Source organism: Diabrotica virgifera, chromosome 4 (assembly GCF_917563875.1).
Source record: "Diabrotica virgifera virgifera chromosome 4, PGI_DIABVI_V3a".
Classification (NCBI taxonomy): domain Eukaryota; kingdom Metazoa; phylum Arthropoda; class Insecta; order Coleoptera; family Chrysomelidae; genus Diabrotica; species Diabrotica virgifera.
Window position 1 is genome coordinate 116,695,493 of NC_065446.1, and position 17,752 is coordinate 116,713,244.

At 33.2% G+C, this 17,752-nt stretch overlaps 1 protein-coding gene across 1 annotated transcript; it reads left to right on the forward strand.

Annotated features, from left to right (window-relative positions):
* Window positions 1-887: 887 nt before the first annotated feature.
* Window positions 888-16,973, forward strand: LOC126883640 (uncharacterized; the record flags this gene model as incomplete). Its single annotated transcript, XM_050649296.1, has 2 exons — window positions 888-986; window positions 16,730-16,973. Coding segments are annotated over 2 exons (279 nt in total), but the record flags the coding sequence as incomplete, so codon positions are not given.
* Window positions 16,974-17,752: the final 779 nt, after the last annotated feature.

Sequence of the window (17,752 nt, forward strand, 5' to 3'; positions counted from 1 at the left end):
TATTCTATTCTATTCTATTCTATTCTATTCTATTCTATTCTATTCTATTCTATTCTATTCTATTCTATTCTATTCTATTCTATTCTATTCTATTCTATTCTATTCTAGTCTATTCTATTCTATTCTATTCTATTCTATTCTATTCTATTCTATTCTATTCTATTCTATTCTATTCTATTATATTCTATTTTATTCTATTCTATTCTATTCTATTCTATTCTATTCTATTCTATTCTATTCTATTCTATTCTATTCTATTCTATTCTATTCTATTCTATTCTATTCTATTCTATTCTATTCTATTCTATTCTATTCTATTCTATTCTATTCTATTCTATTCTATTCTATTCTATTCTATTCTATTCTATTCTATTCTATTCTATTCTATTAATGGTTACCGTTATTGAAATTGTTCTTCAGTAATTTCTATTCAAAAAAATTTACAAAAATTAAAAATTAAAATAATAACCTACGTTCAACGAAATAAGAAAACAACTGAAACATTGACAGGCTAAAAACAGGCAGTAAACATTAAATACTACGTAGAAGGCATACCAAAAACTACAAACGGTAGAAACTGAAGATATATAGAAACTAACTGGAACAACATCAAAACAGGCGGAATAGAGGCAGCAGAGTGCAAAATGGCAAAAGAGTGAATAACATGGATAAAAATCGGAACAAATGAAAAACGAAATGACTATAAAAGGAAAAAGCAGGAAGCGGCAAAACGATATAAAAAGAAAAAATCAGAATGGATTAAAAAGCTAATGGAAGCAATAAAAGCAAATAAAAAAGACAACAAAAAACTCTAGGAATACGATAAAAAACAAAATTGGGAAAAGCATTTCTCTATCTATATAATATAATACATTCGTATTTGAATCGTCGGTGTGTTAACACGTTTTGTTTTTGTTCTGTTTAGCGGTCGACATACACGAGTGTGTTATTGTTATTTTGTTATTGTTATTGGAGTGAACGAAACTGTAAGTTTTGCACCAGCTTTGTTTAATTTATTTTATGTTTTGTTTATCAACGACCCAGTTAAATATTGCAAATTGACCTTGACCATAACTATGGCAAACTACCAATGTGAGAATTGTTTACATGAATTCCCCGAAAATGACAAATATAATAAGCTTCGTTGTTTTGGGGAATGTCAGCGAAATTTCTGTATGCACTGTTCTGGATACAACAAGACCATCACCAAAACTCTCCTGGACCCAAAAAATTCAAATATAAGATTTTTCTGTAAACTATGTGATTCGCCTAGCCTCAGATATTTAAATGAAAAAATAACAAATCTATCAAAAAATCAGATACCTCATGAGAACTTTAATGCCTTAATTCAACTAACTAAAAAATTGACTGATAATTTGCCCGTTTTTATAGAGACATACGATTTATTAACAAAAAAAGATGGCAAATTGGATTACCTTACAAAAAAAATTGACGAGATCCATAAATTAAATAGCCTAATGAATCCTGAACATCTTTTAAAATCGGTACGGCAAATGCAACAAGATATCTTCAATATATCGTCAGTTTTTTTCGGCTGTTCCGATGATACTATTAAGGTTCAAGTTGAAGACTCAAATTCATCCGAGATAAAATTGGGATTACAAAGGCTATCTGAAAACATCAGCGAAATATCTAATCAGATAAGTAATCTTTCCAGCAAACTACCTGCTATACAAACTGAAAAAGAGGTACCTAAAAAAAAGATAGTGTATGTCACTTCAAGCACCCAAACTGAAGGCCCTCAACATTTCCAAACCTGTCCAGAAAGAAAGTCAAAAGTTTCAGAAGATAAGTGTCATTTTGTTGTTATCAGTAACTTAACCGCAGCATACACCCCTATACAAATAGTACACTACATTAAAGAGAGGCTAGGTATCAAGGATTATATTAGATGTTACGCTCTCCCTAAAGACGCCAACACAGCAACTGGTTCCTCATTCAAAATAGGCATAAAATTAAAACCATCTATCGACTTATTATTTAATAAGGAAATTTGGCCACCTGGTGTCAACATTAAATGGTCTATAGAATCACCACACTCTGAACCAAAGACTTCATCTGAAGAAAATATGAATCCGAAGTACATCAGAAGCCAGGTTAGCTTGGAAAACCCAATTACCATTCCAAGCAACAACAAAAATGAAGTTGAAGACACCAATATATTTACAGACAAGCAGGCCATCACAATTTGCAAATCTCAATAGCCTTTCCGTTCCCATATCAATTTTGTTAAGAAAGATACTTTGGAACCATCCATAAATTTGGATCCTTTAACACCACCAAGAGTTAGACTAACTACTAACTCGAACAGTCGATATCTTCTTGCAAGATTAAGGGAACCAGACATCTTAAAGGCAATTAAACTACATCTTGCTTTTCTTCACGATCAGCCTGCTTCTGTATTTTATGACGGATATACCAACACCAGCGTGAAACTCTTTTTGGCTTCCGAAGGATTACCTACTAAGACTGAAGAACTACGAAAAGTTCTTCTAGAATTTAACCATGCCTATGGAATTGGTCCAGCTGAAGTGGAAGCTGATCTTGCCGCTTATAGGTCCTATCTAACTTCGGAACGAATTATACACCTACAAAAGTCAAGGGAATGTCACCGAAGTTATTATTCCACTGGCTCTCCAAAGCGAAATTTTTAAACAACACGACGTGTTCTGACGGACTAGAAACCTCAAATTATTTTAGTGATGACAACTTTGGCATGGTTCTGATTAATATTCGTTCTATAAGAAATAAAACTGATGAATTATTTTTGTTTCTGGAGGAATTAGGATTTCCTCCGATAGTTGCGGTTACAGAGCACTGGCTTGAAGTTAACGAGCCTTTTTTTTGTAGAAAAATATACCACAATTGCCAGGTATGATCGTCCAAGTTCGGCTCATGGAGGCACCCTGATTCTCTCTAGAAATAATGATTTTTCTCTGGTAACAAAATATGACTTTTTGTTAAGTGAATCCTTCTTTGAGTTTTTCTTAGTTTATAATAAAAATCTTAATCTTTACATTATTTGCATTTATAGATCACCTGATTCCACCGTGGAACTATTTTTTCAGAACCTGCTAAATTTGTTAGATGGCCTGCCTCATAAAAGCAGAAAAATTCTATGCGGTGATTTTAACATTAATTATGCTGCTGCTAGTGCTACCCAAGTGTCCCTGGCAAACATATTTGAATCGTATGGTCTCTCAATGCACGTTGATTCTCCTACAAGGATTACAAAAACTACATCTACCATAATCGATTATATTGTCTCATATTTCTCACCCCTTGATGTCTGCTCTACAGTTATTAATGCGGGACTATCTGATCATGAAGCAGTGTATACGAAGTTTAACATCTTCAGCAAACCTTCCTCAAAAACCCGACGTTTAGGTAGGATTTTTTCCGCCCGGAATTTTCGTAAATTCCAAAATTTATGCTTAACTTCTGAGTGGCAATTTCCTTCTATAGACGTGGACTATAATTTCAGTGTTTTTCTAGATAAGCTTCTCCACATCTTCAATAAGGCATTTCCTTTAATTCCTATTAAGCCAAAACATCGGAAACCTTGGGTTACGAAAGGTATTCGCATATCAGCTAAGAATATGCGTTCACTCCTCATCAAGAAATTTACTACCAATGTTGCTGTCACTGAATATATCATGAAGTACAGGACAACATATCTAAAACTTGTCAGGTCAGCTAAAAAAGCCTATTATGAAAATCGTCTGGGAAGCTCTAAAAGTGTTGCAAAAGAGACTTGGTCTATAATAAACGATCTTCGAAATAAAACTCACACAGCTCAATCATTTTCCCTTCCAAATCCTGAAAGTCTAAACGACTACTTCGTTAATGTGAGTAAAAATATAACATCAACAATTTTGCCGCAACAAGATCCTATTTCCTATCTTCCTAATTCAAGACAGGTCTCGAATTCATTCTTTTTACGACCAGTCGATAACTCTGAACTTATCCAAACAATCAATTGTATCAAAAGCAAATCATCCTGTAGTACTGATGGACTATCTATAAAAATTTTCTCTAATCTCACAGAAAATGTGTTGGAAATCCTCCTCTCACTAATTAATGATTCCTTCGAAAAAGGTAAATTTCCAGAGTGCCTAAAGACAGCCATTATTATTCCTCTTCATAAGGGTGGCGAAAAATCTGATGCCTGCAACTATAGACCTATTGCCTTACTACCGGTACTCTCCAAAATTATTGAGAGACTCATTAAAACTCGACTTATGTCCTTTATCGTTGATAACAACATTTTATCACAAAATCAGTTCGGCTTTTTAACAAATAAATGTACCACTGATGCCATGCTTTCTGTACTACATGAGGTTTACCAAGCACTAAACAATAATCTTTATACTGCCACTGTTTTCTGCGACTATGCCAAAGCTTCTGATTGTGTAAATCACGACATCTTGATTACAAAACTAAATTTCTATGGAATTCGAGGTATTTCTTTGAATTGGTTCCAATCCTACTTGAATAATCGGAAACAACTAGTTAGAGCAAATGATACTGACTCTAGTCTCAAAAACATCGTCTGTGGAGTACCACAAGGTTCAGTATTGGGTCCTATACTGTTCCTTATCTTTATAAATGACATTACTAATTTAAAAATCAATGGGAAAATTTTTCTTTTTGCTGATGATACCAGTATCACTTGGAGCAACTCAACTATTGCATCTCTTCATGAAACTATAACTTCGGATCTACTGACGATAAAGACCTGGTCTGACTCTAATTTACTCTCTTTTAACGTAAATAAAACAGTAGCATTATCCTATAAAGGAGCTCTTCAACCTTTGCCACTTCATAACAGCCAGATCAGTACCGTTGATTCTGTAAAATTTCTTGGTATTTTTTTAGACAGCAACCTCAAATGGTCCCTTCATATCGATTCGTTAAGTAAGAAACTCGCCTCAGCTTGCTATGCAATACGATCTGTCTCAAGGGAACTCAATTTAGCATCTTCTAAAATAACATATTTTTCGTTGTTCGGGTCTCATCTTCGATATGGTCTTCCTTTTTGGGGTTCTAGTACAGCTGCTCAATTTGATGTCATTTTTAGATTGCAAAAAAGAGCAATAAGATATTTGTTTGGCCTCAGAAGATCTACACATTGCAGAAGTTACTTCAGAGATCACGAAATTTTAACACTTCCATCTTTATATATTCTAGAAACGGTTTGTTTAATTCGTAAACACCTTCATGTCTTTCCATCAAGGCCCAATCATCTTTACTCCACCAGAAATTCAATCTTTGATATTTATTTACCGATTCCATCCACTGAGTTAGTAAAGAAATCTATATTATATTCCGCAAAGAAACTGTACAATCATCTTCCGTTACAACTTAAATCTGCAACATCTTTCCCTAATTTCCGAAAAATGACAAAAGCCTATCTATCCAAAAGACCATATTATTCAATAGAAGAATTTCTTAATGAATAACTAAGAAAATTGGGTTCCATGCGCAGTAGCATAAACTTGTCAGTTCCTTATGTTGTACCTATTTTATTTTATTTGTTGTATGTTCAATTTGCAATTTATATATGTTTTGCAATAAATTGTTTTTGTCTTGGCTTTTATATCTTATATTGTACATTGTTGACGATTTATCTAATTTTAGTAAATTGTAGTTGTTATTTGTTATTTATATTATGTTTTTCTTTTGACTGTATGTAAGCTTTGTCCATAAAATTGTAAAAATTTTCAGTGGCAATAAAGCATATTTCTATTCTATTCTATGTAAATTCAGGTTAGAACGTCCTGCGACGTTGTCCGATGCCCAATTGCCACCGCGTCTTGCATTACAATCTTTTTCTCTCAATCCTCGTTCGTTCATTGATCTTATAACTCCTTTCATCCACGATTTCTTTTGGTCTTCCTCGTTTCCTGTGTTCCGGTGGTATCCATTTTGCTACTTTCTTTGGTAGTCTTTCTTCTGACATTCTTTAAACATGTACATTCCATGTAAGCTGTTTTCTCTCTACCCAGTCGGTCACAGTTTCTTTTAGGCCCATTTCTTTCTTTATTGTGTTGTTTCGGACCCTATCAAGTTTCGTTTTTCTAGCTGCTCTTCTTAATACATCCATTTCTGTGGCTTTTATTTTCCTTATTTGGTGTTCTTCAAGACGTCACGTTTCAGATCCGTACAGCAGTGGGCGTTTTATCATTGTGTCATAATATATTCTCAATTTTCTTTGATTTCCTATTTCAGTACTCCATAATATTCCATTCAGAGATTTAAGTAATTTTCTAGCTTTATTTATTCTACTGTTTACCTCTGCGTCATCCGTTCTTCTTTGTTAAAATTTATTCCCAGGTATCTACAGTCTTCACATCGTTTTATTGTTTTCCAGTTGCAGATCAGTAGTTTCCTCTCCTACGCAGAGGTACAACGTATTTTCCATGTTCATTATCAGACCCCATTTTTCAAATTTCTCATTCAATTTTCGTGTCATGTACTCAAGATCATCTTTGTCATTTGCACATATTACTTGTAGACCGGTCTAGTTAGACTCAAAAATAGGAGTGAGGCTACAATGATTACCATCAAGCTGAAAATTGGCAGGATTGTTCAAAATACCATCATAAATTAAATCTAAAAAGTCCTCATAAATCCGACCCGTGCTAAAAAATTTACGCGGGGTCAAAGGTCACCAAATATGGTTTTTAGCGATTTTCAGCGAAACGGTAAGTTTTATCGTAAAATTAGCTCTAACAAAAAATGTAGATTAGATAATTATCTATAAAAAATATATTAATAGTTTTTTTCCTAAGAGCCACTGTTTTTGAGATACAACGATTCAAAGAGTTGAAAGACTTATAATCGTCATTCATATGTATTAGTACATCAGGTATATATATACATACATCACTAAAGCTGTAATACAAGTAAACATAATATTATATCGGTCAACTTAACTTATATTACACATAATATAAGATTATAAATATGATAATGTTTCTACTATACAGCTTGCGGTCTACAGAGGGATGCAACCTATAAGCTGTATTATATTACAGTGCCAACAAAAAAATCTTTACAAAGTGAATTTAACGCGAAAATAATAAGAATTATTTGAATTTTACGGCTTAACCCCAACAAAAATAGTAAATTGATATGAAAAAGTATTAACTTATAATAATTCTTTTTATTTATGCGCCTTAGTTCAATTTGTAAAGATGGATTTTGTCGGAATAAACACATTTGTCGGCTAATCTAATCACCCTACCTATTCTTTTCTCAGAAAGGTTTGAACATAATAATGAAAGACAACTTTATTTGATGGCTATAATGATTCTACGAGAAATATTAAAGCTACAGAACAACGTCGTAGAACTTCAGCAACATCTTCATCTTCTAATATTTTATTTGATCAATCTATGACAGTATCTACCACTCAACAGAAATTTCTTGCAAATACTCACAACAAATTTCGGTTCATTTCAATGCTGAAAGATAAGTTTATTGCAGAAAATATATCGGTAAAACAAGCTAATGATGATGCTGACGTACTGATAATTGAAACAGCCATAGAGCAATTCAATTTAACAAATACAACTATTGTTGTAGGTGAAGATGTAGACTTGCTCGTATTACTCACTGGTAGAACTCCAATCGAAAAAACTATCTTTTTTTTTTAAACCTGGAAAAGCTCAACACCAATCGGAAATATATTCATCGAAAAGTTTATCAACTTTTGCAAAATGTCAAAATCATATACTATTTTTACACGCAATAACTGGCTGTGATATGACATCTGCATTTTTCAGGAGGGGTAAAACGACTGTTTTTAAAAAAACTAATTCAACTCCACAAGAAGTTATTTCCAACGGAATTAGCTTTCTTCTTTCTATGTATGGAGCGCCTAAGAAAAGTACATGCTTAGATAAGTTTCGATATGCATGTTTTTTAAAAGTACTCGAAACAAAAAACAAGTGCAGTTATCTTGTCTTCCTCCAACCTCAGCGGCTGCTTATCAACATCTTTTTCGAGTATATTACCAAGTTCAAGTGTGGCTTGGTTATCAGCTAGATCCAAAAGACTGGGGATGAAAATTAGTCGACAGTTCATTAGAACCAATTCAAACTTTACTCCCCCCTGCGCCGAAAAAACTCCTGAACACAATTTTTTGCAACTGTAAAAAGGGATGTAGCGCTAAATGTGGTTGCAAAAAAGTTGGACTGTTTTGTTCGGTAGCACGCACTAATTGTCAAAACCGGTCGTGCTCCAATGTTGAATCACCAACAATTGAGGATTCATTTGATTCTATCGAGGAGCCATGCGATGTGTCATCATTGGGACAATTTACTTGCACCCAGGATGAACAAGAAGAAGAAGAAGAAGAAGAACAAGAAGAAGAAGAAGAAGAACTAGAAGATGAAGAAGAGGAAGAAGAACAATGAGAAGAAGAACAAGGGAAGTAGAAGTATTAGAAAATTATGAACCAGTTTGATAAATTTCCCGTTTTTTAATTTATACCGCTTTATATAACTTTTATCATTTTTAACCCTTTCCAATATCAATTATTAAATAGCTTTAAATTAAACAGAATCATAACAGATCCGTGGAATAGGCCTACTGGGGAAACCACGTTAAAAAACGCGCTAAGTACACTACCTCAAAGGTGGTGTGACAACGTGTGCGCATATTATGACGATTACCACTTTTTGAATCGTTATATCTCAAAAACGGTGGCTTTCAGAAAAAAAAGTAATAATACATTTTTTATAGATAATTGTCTAATCTACATTTTTTGTTCGAACTAATTTTACGACAAAAGTTACCGTTTCGCTGAAAATCGCTAAAAACCATATTTGGTGACCTTTGACCCCGCGTAAAATTTTTAGCACGGGTCGGATTTATGAGGACTTTTTAGATTTAATTTATGATGGTATTTTGAACAATCCTACCAATTTTCAGCTTGATGGTAATTTTTGTAGCCTCGGATGCGTAAGTTGACCGGAGTATTGATCATCGACAAATTGGAGGGTATACAAGCAAGTGTCATCGTCCACCAGGTGTGCCCATTCCTTTGCATTTCGATTTCCACTGGTGGAGAGCTTTACCAATATAGATTTTAAAAAGTGTCGGTGATATGCAGCACCCCTGTCGTAGGCCTTTATTAACTCTGAATGGTTCCGATATTCTGTTGCCTAATTTCATCTGGGCTTCCATGTTGTTGTATATGTATATTCTGAACAGCCTTTATGAGTGTATGATTGACTGAAGTTTCCTGGAGTACCTGCCATAGTTTCGGTATGTTATCACATGCTTTTTCTAAATCTATGAATATAAGGTGTGTTGATCTATTCCGTGCTAGTTTCTTCTCTATAATTTGTTTCAAGCAGAACACGTTGTCTGTGCAAGATCTACCAGCTCGAAGCCCGCTCTGCTCTTCTTCTTCTTGGTTTTTGTATTCTTCTTCGATCATATCTCTGATTATTCTTCCATATATCCTACTCACCGTACCCGTTACTGGTAGCCCTCGGTAGTTATTGCAGTCTAATTTGTTACCCTTTTTATGTATCGAGGTTGTGAAAGCTGTTTTCCATTCCTCTGGGATGCTTTCTCCATTGACGTACTTTGTGAATATGCATGCAAGAGATTTAAACAATTCCTGCGTTCCGTTTTTTTATAAATTCTGCTGATATTCCGCCGGGGCTGTGGGTCTCCATTTTTAAGCTGTTTTACTGCTTTAGTCACTACTGCCTACTGCTACATCAATTAGTACTTATTCTCCTTCTATATTTATTTCATTTTGTGCTTGTTCTTTGTATTCTGTTCTTTCTTGGGTTAGTAGATTTTTATAATGATATATCCATTTTTTTTGTTGGTATTAGCAGTGGCGGATTAACCATCAGGCAAAGAAGGCGCTTGCCTTCGGCTCCAAAGGGGCCCTCGTAGGCCCCAAACCGAAAAAATAATAATTAGAATTAAATAAAAACTATAAACCACATATTTTGAAAATTTCAAATATCGCGCAATACCATAAACTCGGTTTCACAGCTAGGAAATCCACAGCTAGTGAAGCTGAAACCAATGAAAATGCACGTGATGAAATAGAAAAAGCTGAGGGAAATATAGCTTCCGTAACGGAAGAAGATGAAAAAAAATACAATGACAGTTATATTCCAGTTCCAGAAAAGAACCAAAAACGAAACTAAGTTAGAAATTGAAGTTACAGGTAAGTTGGGCTCAGAATTCGGAAACAACATAGGATTATGGAATACCATAACTGAAGAAGTATGGAATTTTTGGATTGGGAAAAGTTCTTCAGAATATAAAAATCTTGATGGAAGTTTTTCAGCACCAAAAATAAATTTTGAGGGCATTACAAGACTTTTTACGCAATCTATGGTTTTTCGAAAATATACCAGTGTAACAAAAATTAAAAGAGATTGGCTCTCCCTCCCTGGATTTTAAGCTCCCTCAAATGGAAATGTTCACTACTTTCCATGTATACTTTTTGGCGAACATGGCTAACATTTGGCGAACACTCATCGACAGGCAGCGCCTTCATGGTCGAACTGACAGCTCTTTGGAGATTTAATTTGATCAAGAACGAGATTACTGGATTCTAGTTCTGAAAAGAGTAGTCTCTGTGGTTAAGTTTCTATCTTCTAGCGAATTAGCATTTAGAAGAGATACAGAGATCCTTCATTCACAAAAAAATGGGAACTAGTTAGGCATTTTAGAGATACCTACAGTATATTAATACTTATTTTAAACACGCGTTTTTCACCCACCGAGAAGGGGTAAATGTCACCCCCCAAGTAAAAGCAACCAACGGCACAAATTCAACTTTGAAGTGGAGGGTAAGTAGAACCTAAATCCAAATTTTCATGCAATTCGGAGTTGCCCCTGAAAATTACACGGTATCGCCGTGTTTCCCGTTCATTTACTGGGCTATCTGTTCTGTTCGGCATTACCGTATCTTAATCTGACGATTTCGAGTTTTTCTAAGAACAGATTTTTTTTCGGACCCCCCTTAACGAACTTAAATTGGTTTTATAGTAAAAAAAAATTTTTTTAAATTTTTGAAAAATTTCTTTTTTTAAAATAACTTAAAAAGTATTAGTGATAAGAAAAATCTTAAACAATAAAAGATATAGGTTTTCCTATTATAAATATATGCTAGTTTCATTTTGTTGTTCCGTAAGAGAAAAATTGGTTAAGATATGGCTGTTTAAAATTTGCATCACTCGTGATTAGTGACCCGTTCAAGTTTTTTCAACCATACCCCTTTCAAAAATAAGCACTTTAAACCAGTGAAACTGACAGATCATATAAAAAATAGATAAGTAAGTAAATTGTTTGTAAACCGGTAACGATTAATTTCATTTTGAGAAGCTAAACACGGAGAGTCATGATTTTTTTCCAAAAAAAGAGGGCCAACTTTATTTTGAGCATAACTAGCTTATTTTTAATGCTAGAAACTTTTATAAAAAATTAAAATAAAGCTTTTCTTAAACACTTTAAAAAAGTTAAAATGGGTTTTTCCAGAAATGTGCTTAATTTTTCGGTGATTCCACCTTGAAATATTCGATTTGGAATTAGAAGAATAAGAACTTATTTTTCATGAGCTACAACTTTCTTTTTACTCGATTTACAGACTTAAATGATACACCATTTTTTTGGTTTTTCATAAGCTATACTTGTTCTAAAGATATTTTTTCGATAAAATATTTACTTTTTAAGATATTTGCGAAAAACCGTCTGAATACTTAGTTTTTTTTTGTCGAAAAATAAACATATTCAATCGCAAGTAACTCGAAAAGTATTGACTTACATAAAAAACTCTGTAGAACGAAAATTGCTTAGAATCAGTCAATTTGTCCATTTCAACTTTGAAGTGGAGGGTAAGTAGAACCTAAATCCAAATTTTCATGCAATTCGGAGTTGCCCCTGAAAATTACACGGTATCGCCGTGTTTCCCGTTCATTTACTGGGCTATCTGTTCTGTTCGGCATTACCGTATCTTAATCTGACGATTTCGACTTTTTCTAAGGACAGATTTTTTTTCGGACCCCCCTTAACGAACTCCCCTGTATTTAGAGTCAATATATTGTAGGGGTGCATTTATAGGGTACAAGGTTTCTCCACATGTGATTTTCTGACGCGCTCGAGTAACTGCAAACATTCTCTCTTGGACTAATTGATTTTTTGAATTAGGTCACTTTTTTTGGAATTTATTTTTCATTTTACGACAAAGTTTGAGTGGTAATTTACTGCTTCTGTAAATAAACAATCAATTGATGTACAGTTTGCCAAATATAGCTGAAAGTGTGAAATTTAAATCTTAAAGCTCCGTCTTCTTAAAGTACCCTCCCCTCAATGGAGGTTGGCTACTACAATTTATTGCAAACTCTTCTCTTCTTCAACTGTTCTTATTAGCTGTTCGAAATTTAGTCCTACCCATTGTTGGAAGTTTCTTAGCCACGATAGTCTTTTCCTTCCTAGTCCTTTCACTATTAGTTGAGCATGCTTATTGGTACTTATTATTTCTTAGTACCTATGGCCTAGATATATATGTTTTTTATAACTATCACTGTGTTGAAAAGTTCTCGTTCCTTGCCTGTTCTATGCAGATGCAGCCAGTGAAGGTTTAAGGCATCATGGGGCCCTAGGCGGCCATAAGAAGTAGGCCCCTTTATATCGACCATTTACTAAAACAAATTTACAGATATTTATGTTGTTTTGGGCAGTAGTTACTCCAAAAATAAATTACGACAATGTAAAAAAGATCATTTTTCTTTTTTTTTACATTTCGCAACAACTTCTCAAAGGAAAAGCCAAAGAAAAAAAGGGATATTGTGTCGATATGTGATTTTTCCCTGGGTATGAGTGCCACCTCTTTGGGGGTGAAAAAACATACATTCAAAATAATGGATAACTGGTTAATTCTAAGTAACTTTTGTTCTATCGAGTTTTTTCACTAAATCAATACTTTTTGAGTTATTTGCGGGTGAATATGTTCATTTTTCAACAAAAAAAACACCTTTTTAGACGTTTTTTCGCAAATAACTCCAAAATTAAATATTTTATCGCAAAAATATTCTTAGAAAAAATATAGTGTATAAAAAATTTAAAAAAAATGGTGTATGTATGAAGTATGTAGACCCAGTATAAGCATAACTGGAGCTAATGAAAAGTAGATTCTCATTCGACCAATTCCAAATCAAATATTTCAACGTAAATTACCAAAAAATGCAGCACTTTTCGGTGAAAAATCATCCCAACTTTTTTAAAGTGTTAAAAAAGTTTTATTTTTGTTTTGTTTTAAACAAGTTTTAAGTATCAAAATTAAGCAAGTAAAGCTTAAAATAATGTTGATTCCTTTTTTTGGCACAAAAATCTTGAAAATTTATGAAAACCTTGAAAAAATTTATAAGTATATTATTTATATGATCTGTAAGTTTCATCGGTTCACAGTGCTTATATTTCAAAACATTGAGATTGAAAGTAAAACAAATTTTTTTAAAATTTTGAAAAAATGTCTTTTTTTTTCAAAATAACTTAAAAATTATTAGTGGTACCAAAAATTTTAAAGAGTAAAAAATATAGGTTTTGATTTTCTGCATATTTCAGATTTTTGCTTTTTTGGAAGATAAAAATTGGTTAAGATATGACTGTTCAAAATTTGCATACCCTGGGCAGAGAATTTTTCATTTATTAAAAATTAATAAATGAAAATAGTTTCTATCCTTGTGGGATCGGTACTCACCGGAGGGACCGCAGACGTTCGGATACAATTAGCGTCTCTTTGCAAAAACAATGACGACTTTGCTAAGTAACAAGACATTTACTCAACACATACACTACCCACTACACTAGGTACCTGATTGGAAAAATCCACTGTACCATGCCAATGGTCATTAGGTTGTCGAGGCATTAAGCTAAATAAAAAAAATTGCATACACTCGTGATTAGTGACTTGTTCAAGCCCTTTCTACTGCAGCCCTTTTATAAATAAGCACTTTATACCGATAAAACTTATAGAGCATATAAACAATACATAAGTAAAGTAGCTTGTGAAGCGGTAAGGATTAATTTCATTTGGGATGCTAATTAGGGTGTTATTTTCACCAGTTTTTTTTACCCAAAAAATGGGATTAACTTTATTCTGAGCGTATCTTGCTTACTTTTTATGATAGAAATAAAAAAACAAGAATAATGCTTTCTTAAAACATTTAAACAAGTTATGATGAGTTTTACTTGAAAAGTGCTTCATTTCTTTATTATTTCACGTTGAAATATTCGATTTAGAATTTAACGAATAAGAACCTACTTTTCATTAGCTACAACTCTGCTTCTACTGGGTCTACACACTACAGACTGCACACATACACCAATTTTTTCAAATTTTAGAAGGTATATTTTTGCTAAGAATATTTTTTCGATAAAATACTTACTTTTTGAGTTATTTGCGAAAAACCGTCTCAAAACGTGTTATTTTTTGTTGAAAAATGAAGATATTCAGTTGCAAATAACTCGAAATGTATTGACTTGATGAAAAAACTCTATTGAACAAAAGTTGCTTAGAATTAATAGTCAGTTTATCCACTTCCGGACGTATTTTGACGGTTTATTTTTTCACCCCCGAGAAGGGGTGGCTCAACGGTAGAGCAAAAACACACAATGGCACAATATCACTTCTTTATTTGACATGTTAGCTACGCTTATACCAAATTTCATGTCAATCCAAGCTCTTGTTTCAAATCCAAAGGTTCTTTAAAATCCGGAGGTTTTGCAATATTTTACCGTGAGTGAATGGACTATAAGGACCATCGGTGGGTAGAAATTGAAAAAAAACGTACCATACCAAAATAATTACCAGCTTTTATCAAAATTTGCTTGCAAAATTGATTATCAAATTAATTTAGGAGATGATTAGAACATGGAATATAAAAATGCCTTTGAAGATAACTGCTTAATTTGTCTTGAAGTCGGTTGTATTTTTCTGATATTTGACAAAAGGCAAAGCAAAAAACTGAGTTTGATTGGAAATCATAAATTAACCATTTTCTTTTTTTTTTTGTCTCACATAGACCTATTTGATTTTTTTAACATTTAATTTTTTTTTAAATAACTGCTTAAATAATTAAATATTAATTAATGCATTTGTGTGGAATGCGGGCCCCATCAAGTGCCTGGGCCCTAGGCGGCCGCCTAGTCCGCCTAATGGTTAATCCGGCACTGGATGCAGCACTTCTTCGTTTGAGGTAAGCGATGTCCATAAAATTTTGAGAAGCCGTTCGTAGATCCTCATTTCTAGTCCAATTTATTTGCAGTTGATGTTTTAAGGGTCCACGTCTCAACTGCATAGAAAAGAGCCGACCAGTCGTAGCATTTTGATAAACGTAGTTATATTTCGAGTTTTATTCGAGTATCACATAGCAGTCTTAAAGTTCCTATGGTTTGTTTTTAAACCAAGAGGGGTTATTCAAATTTACCGCGCTGTAATGCTTGTTTGTAATTTGTCCAACCGCAGGCAAGTTTACTCCACTGATATAAAATTTTGACACTAATGACATTTATCATTTTTTCACACGATTGACATTTCATAGGTTAATTAAGTTATATCGGCGATTTTTTGTGTTTTCTGAGATCTGTTTTAGACTATAACATAAAATGATATAAGAAAATGGTATAACAAAAACTTACATGAAATGATTGTGTACAATATTAATACAAGAAGTTTTGTGTATATTGTCACATTTTGGTATCAAAATATGTTATGTGATTCTGCGCATTACATCCTAAAAAAGTACTTTTTTATATTTTTGTGATGGTACATGTACTGTTAACCTCAATTTTATTCTTCTTATTTTCTTTTAACAATATTTTAACTTCATTTTTCTCAACATTTAACTAGTTAGTTTTATCTTTGATATTTTATATTACAAAGATATATTTTATATGATGGATAAGAAAACTATTATTATCAGCTGCTTCCTTTGCAACATTTCTTAAAAGAAAAGTTAACCTTAAAAGAACCAATGTGACAGTATAACGAAAATAACCTAACTGCGCATGCCTGTGTACTAAAAATTGTTATCAAATAGGACATGTTCTAATTGTATAACATTTTCTGTTAACAGATTTTGATTCCTGTTTTACATTGTGACAAAACTTAGTATACCATTTTCTTATATAATTTTATGGTATAGTCTAAAACAGACTTAGGGCCGGTACTTTATGTCCCGGTTAAACCTCGGTTAGCTAACCGGGGTTTAATCGGGACAAAAAAGTACCTCATAGGGCCTCTTGCGTTGTAATAAAAGCAATTATAATTATTATTATAATTATTTATGAATATAATAATAAGTATAATTGCGTTTATGTCTATGTTATGCATATATTTCTGTCCCGATTAAACCCCGGTTAACTAACCGGCTGTTAACGGAGACATAAAGTACCGGGCCTTAGTCTGCTTTTATATAAAAAGCAGTTATTTTTAGAACTCTTTAGTGGCGTATTAATATAATATAATATTTATGGATTACCGTTGAGGGCTGACATGATCAACCAAAAAAGAAGATGTATTTGGTTATTTTTCTAATAACTTTCCTCGGTGTGAATACGTCTTTTTACTTTACTCCTCCTGGTTAAAAAAAACCATATAATATACATAGGTAATAAATACATAATTATCTTTAGTTAACCATTGGCCTTCTTGTAATTTTAGGCGGAGTGGCACGGGGACCAAAAAATTTTCTGTGTAACTGCTATTAGTGCTAAGAGCGAGGAAAAAGGTTCGACAGCTGAAATTACTGAAGGAGGAGTCGACCACAGCTTTGTAACAATAAAAATGGAGTCTGGTCGAGGCCACGGTTTGGAATACAATATTCTAATATATGCTAAATAAATATTTAATATAATAGTTTAAAACCGTTTTTATAATGTTAGGAAATAAATAAAATAAAACAATACTTAATGCGTTTTGTTTAAGTTGAGATTTCAAATATTTTATACATTAAATTAAGAGAGCCTACCTTAGGTTTCAGGCAGTGGGGTACTGCGCTTGGTGCCGCGGGTTCCGCGGAACCAGGGCCCGGGCCCCGCAGGGGCCCATTCTAACGCGGTTTTTGCTTATTTTGTTTCTAATTTGATGGACATTTTGAACTACACAAGTACACACTAGGAAATGTAACTGCTTAATAAATTTTAATTGTTGTGTAGGTACTTATAAATAAAAACGAAGAATACCCATTCATCAAAAAATTTGAAAACAAAATTTATTGAGAAACAGGGAATGCTTTTGTAAGGTTCCTTACTCGTTTTATCTGCTTAATCCGAAGTCCTTGTTTCAAAGACTAACCGCCCCGGTGCGTTCCTACACATGGTAACTCAAACACTTGTATTTTTTTTATATCAGCACGATCCATGAATAAGTTGTAGGTAAACTACAAAGTTGCAGAAATTCCGACACTGAGATATTCAATGCAAGTTTTATACGGTGGGTCATAAAAATAATTCCAATACAATAGGCTCGATACTCGATACTCGTGTTTATAACATGTTTTTTCATGTATAACATGTTTTTTCATGTAGAATTACCCATTGAAATTTGCCATACTTATTTAAAAACACCATGTATTGATAAAAAACATGGCTAATTGTTAAAGTACCTAAGTTTTTTACGGTCCAACATAAGCAAATGAATAAAAAACAGACTGTTGAGAAAACATGAGGCTCTAGCTGGGTTTTA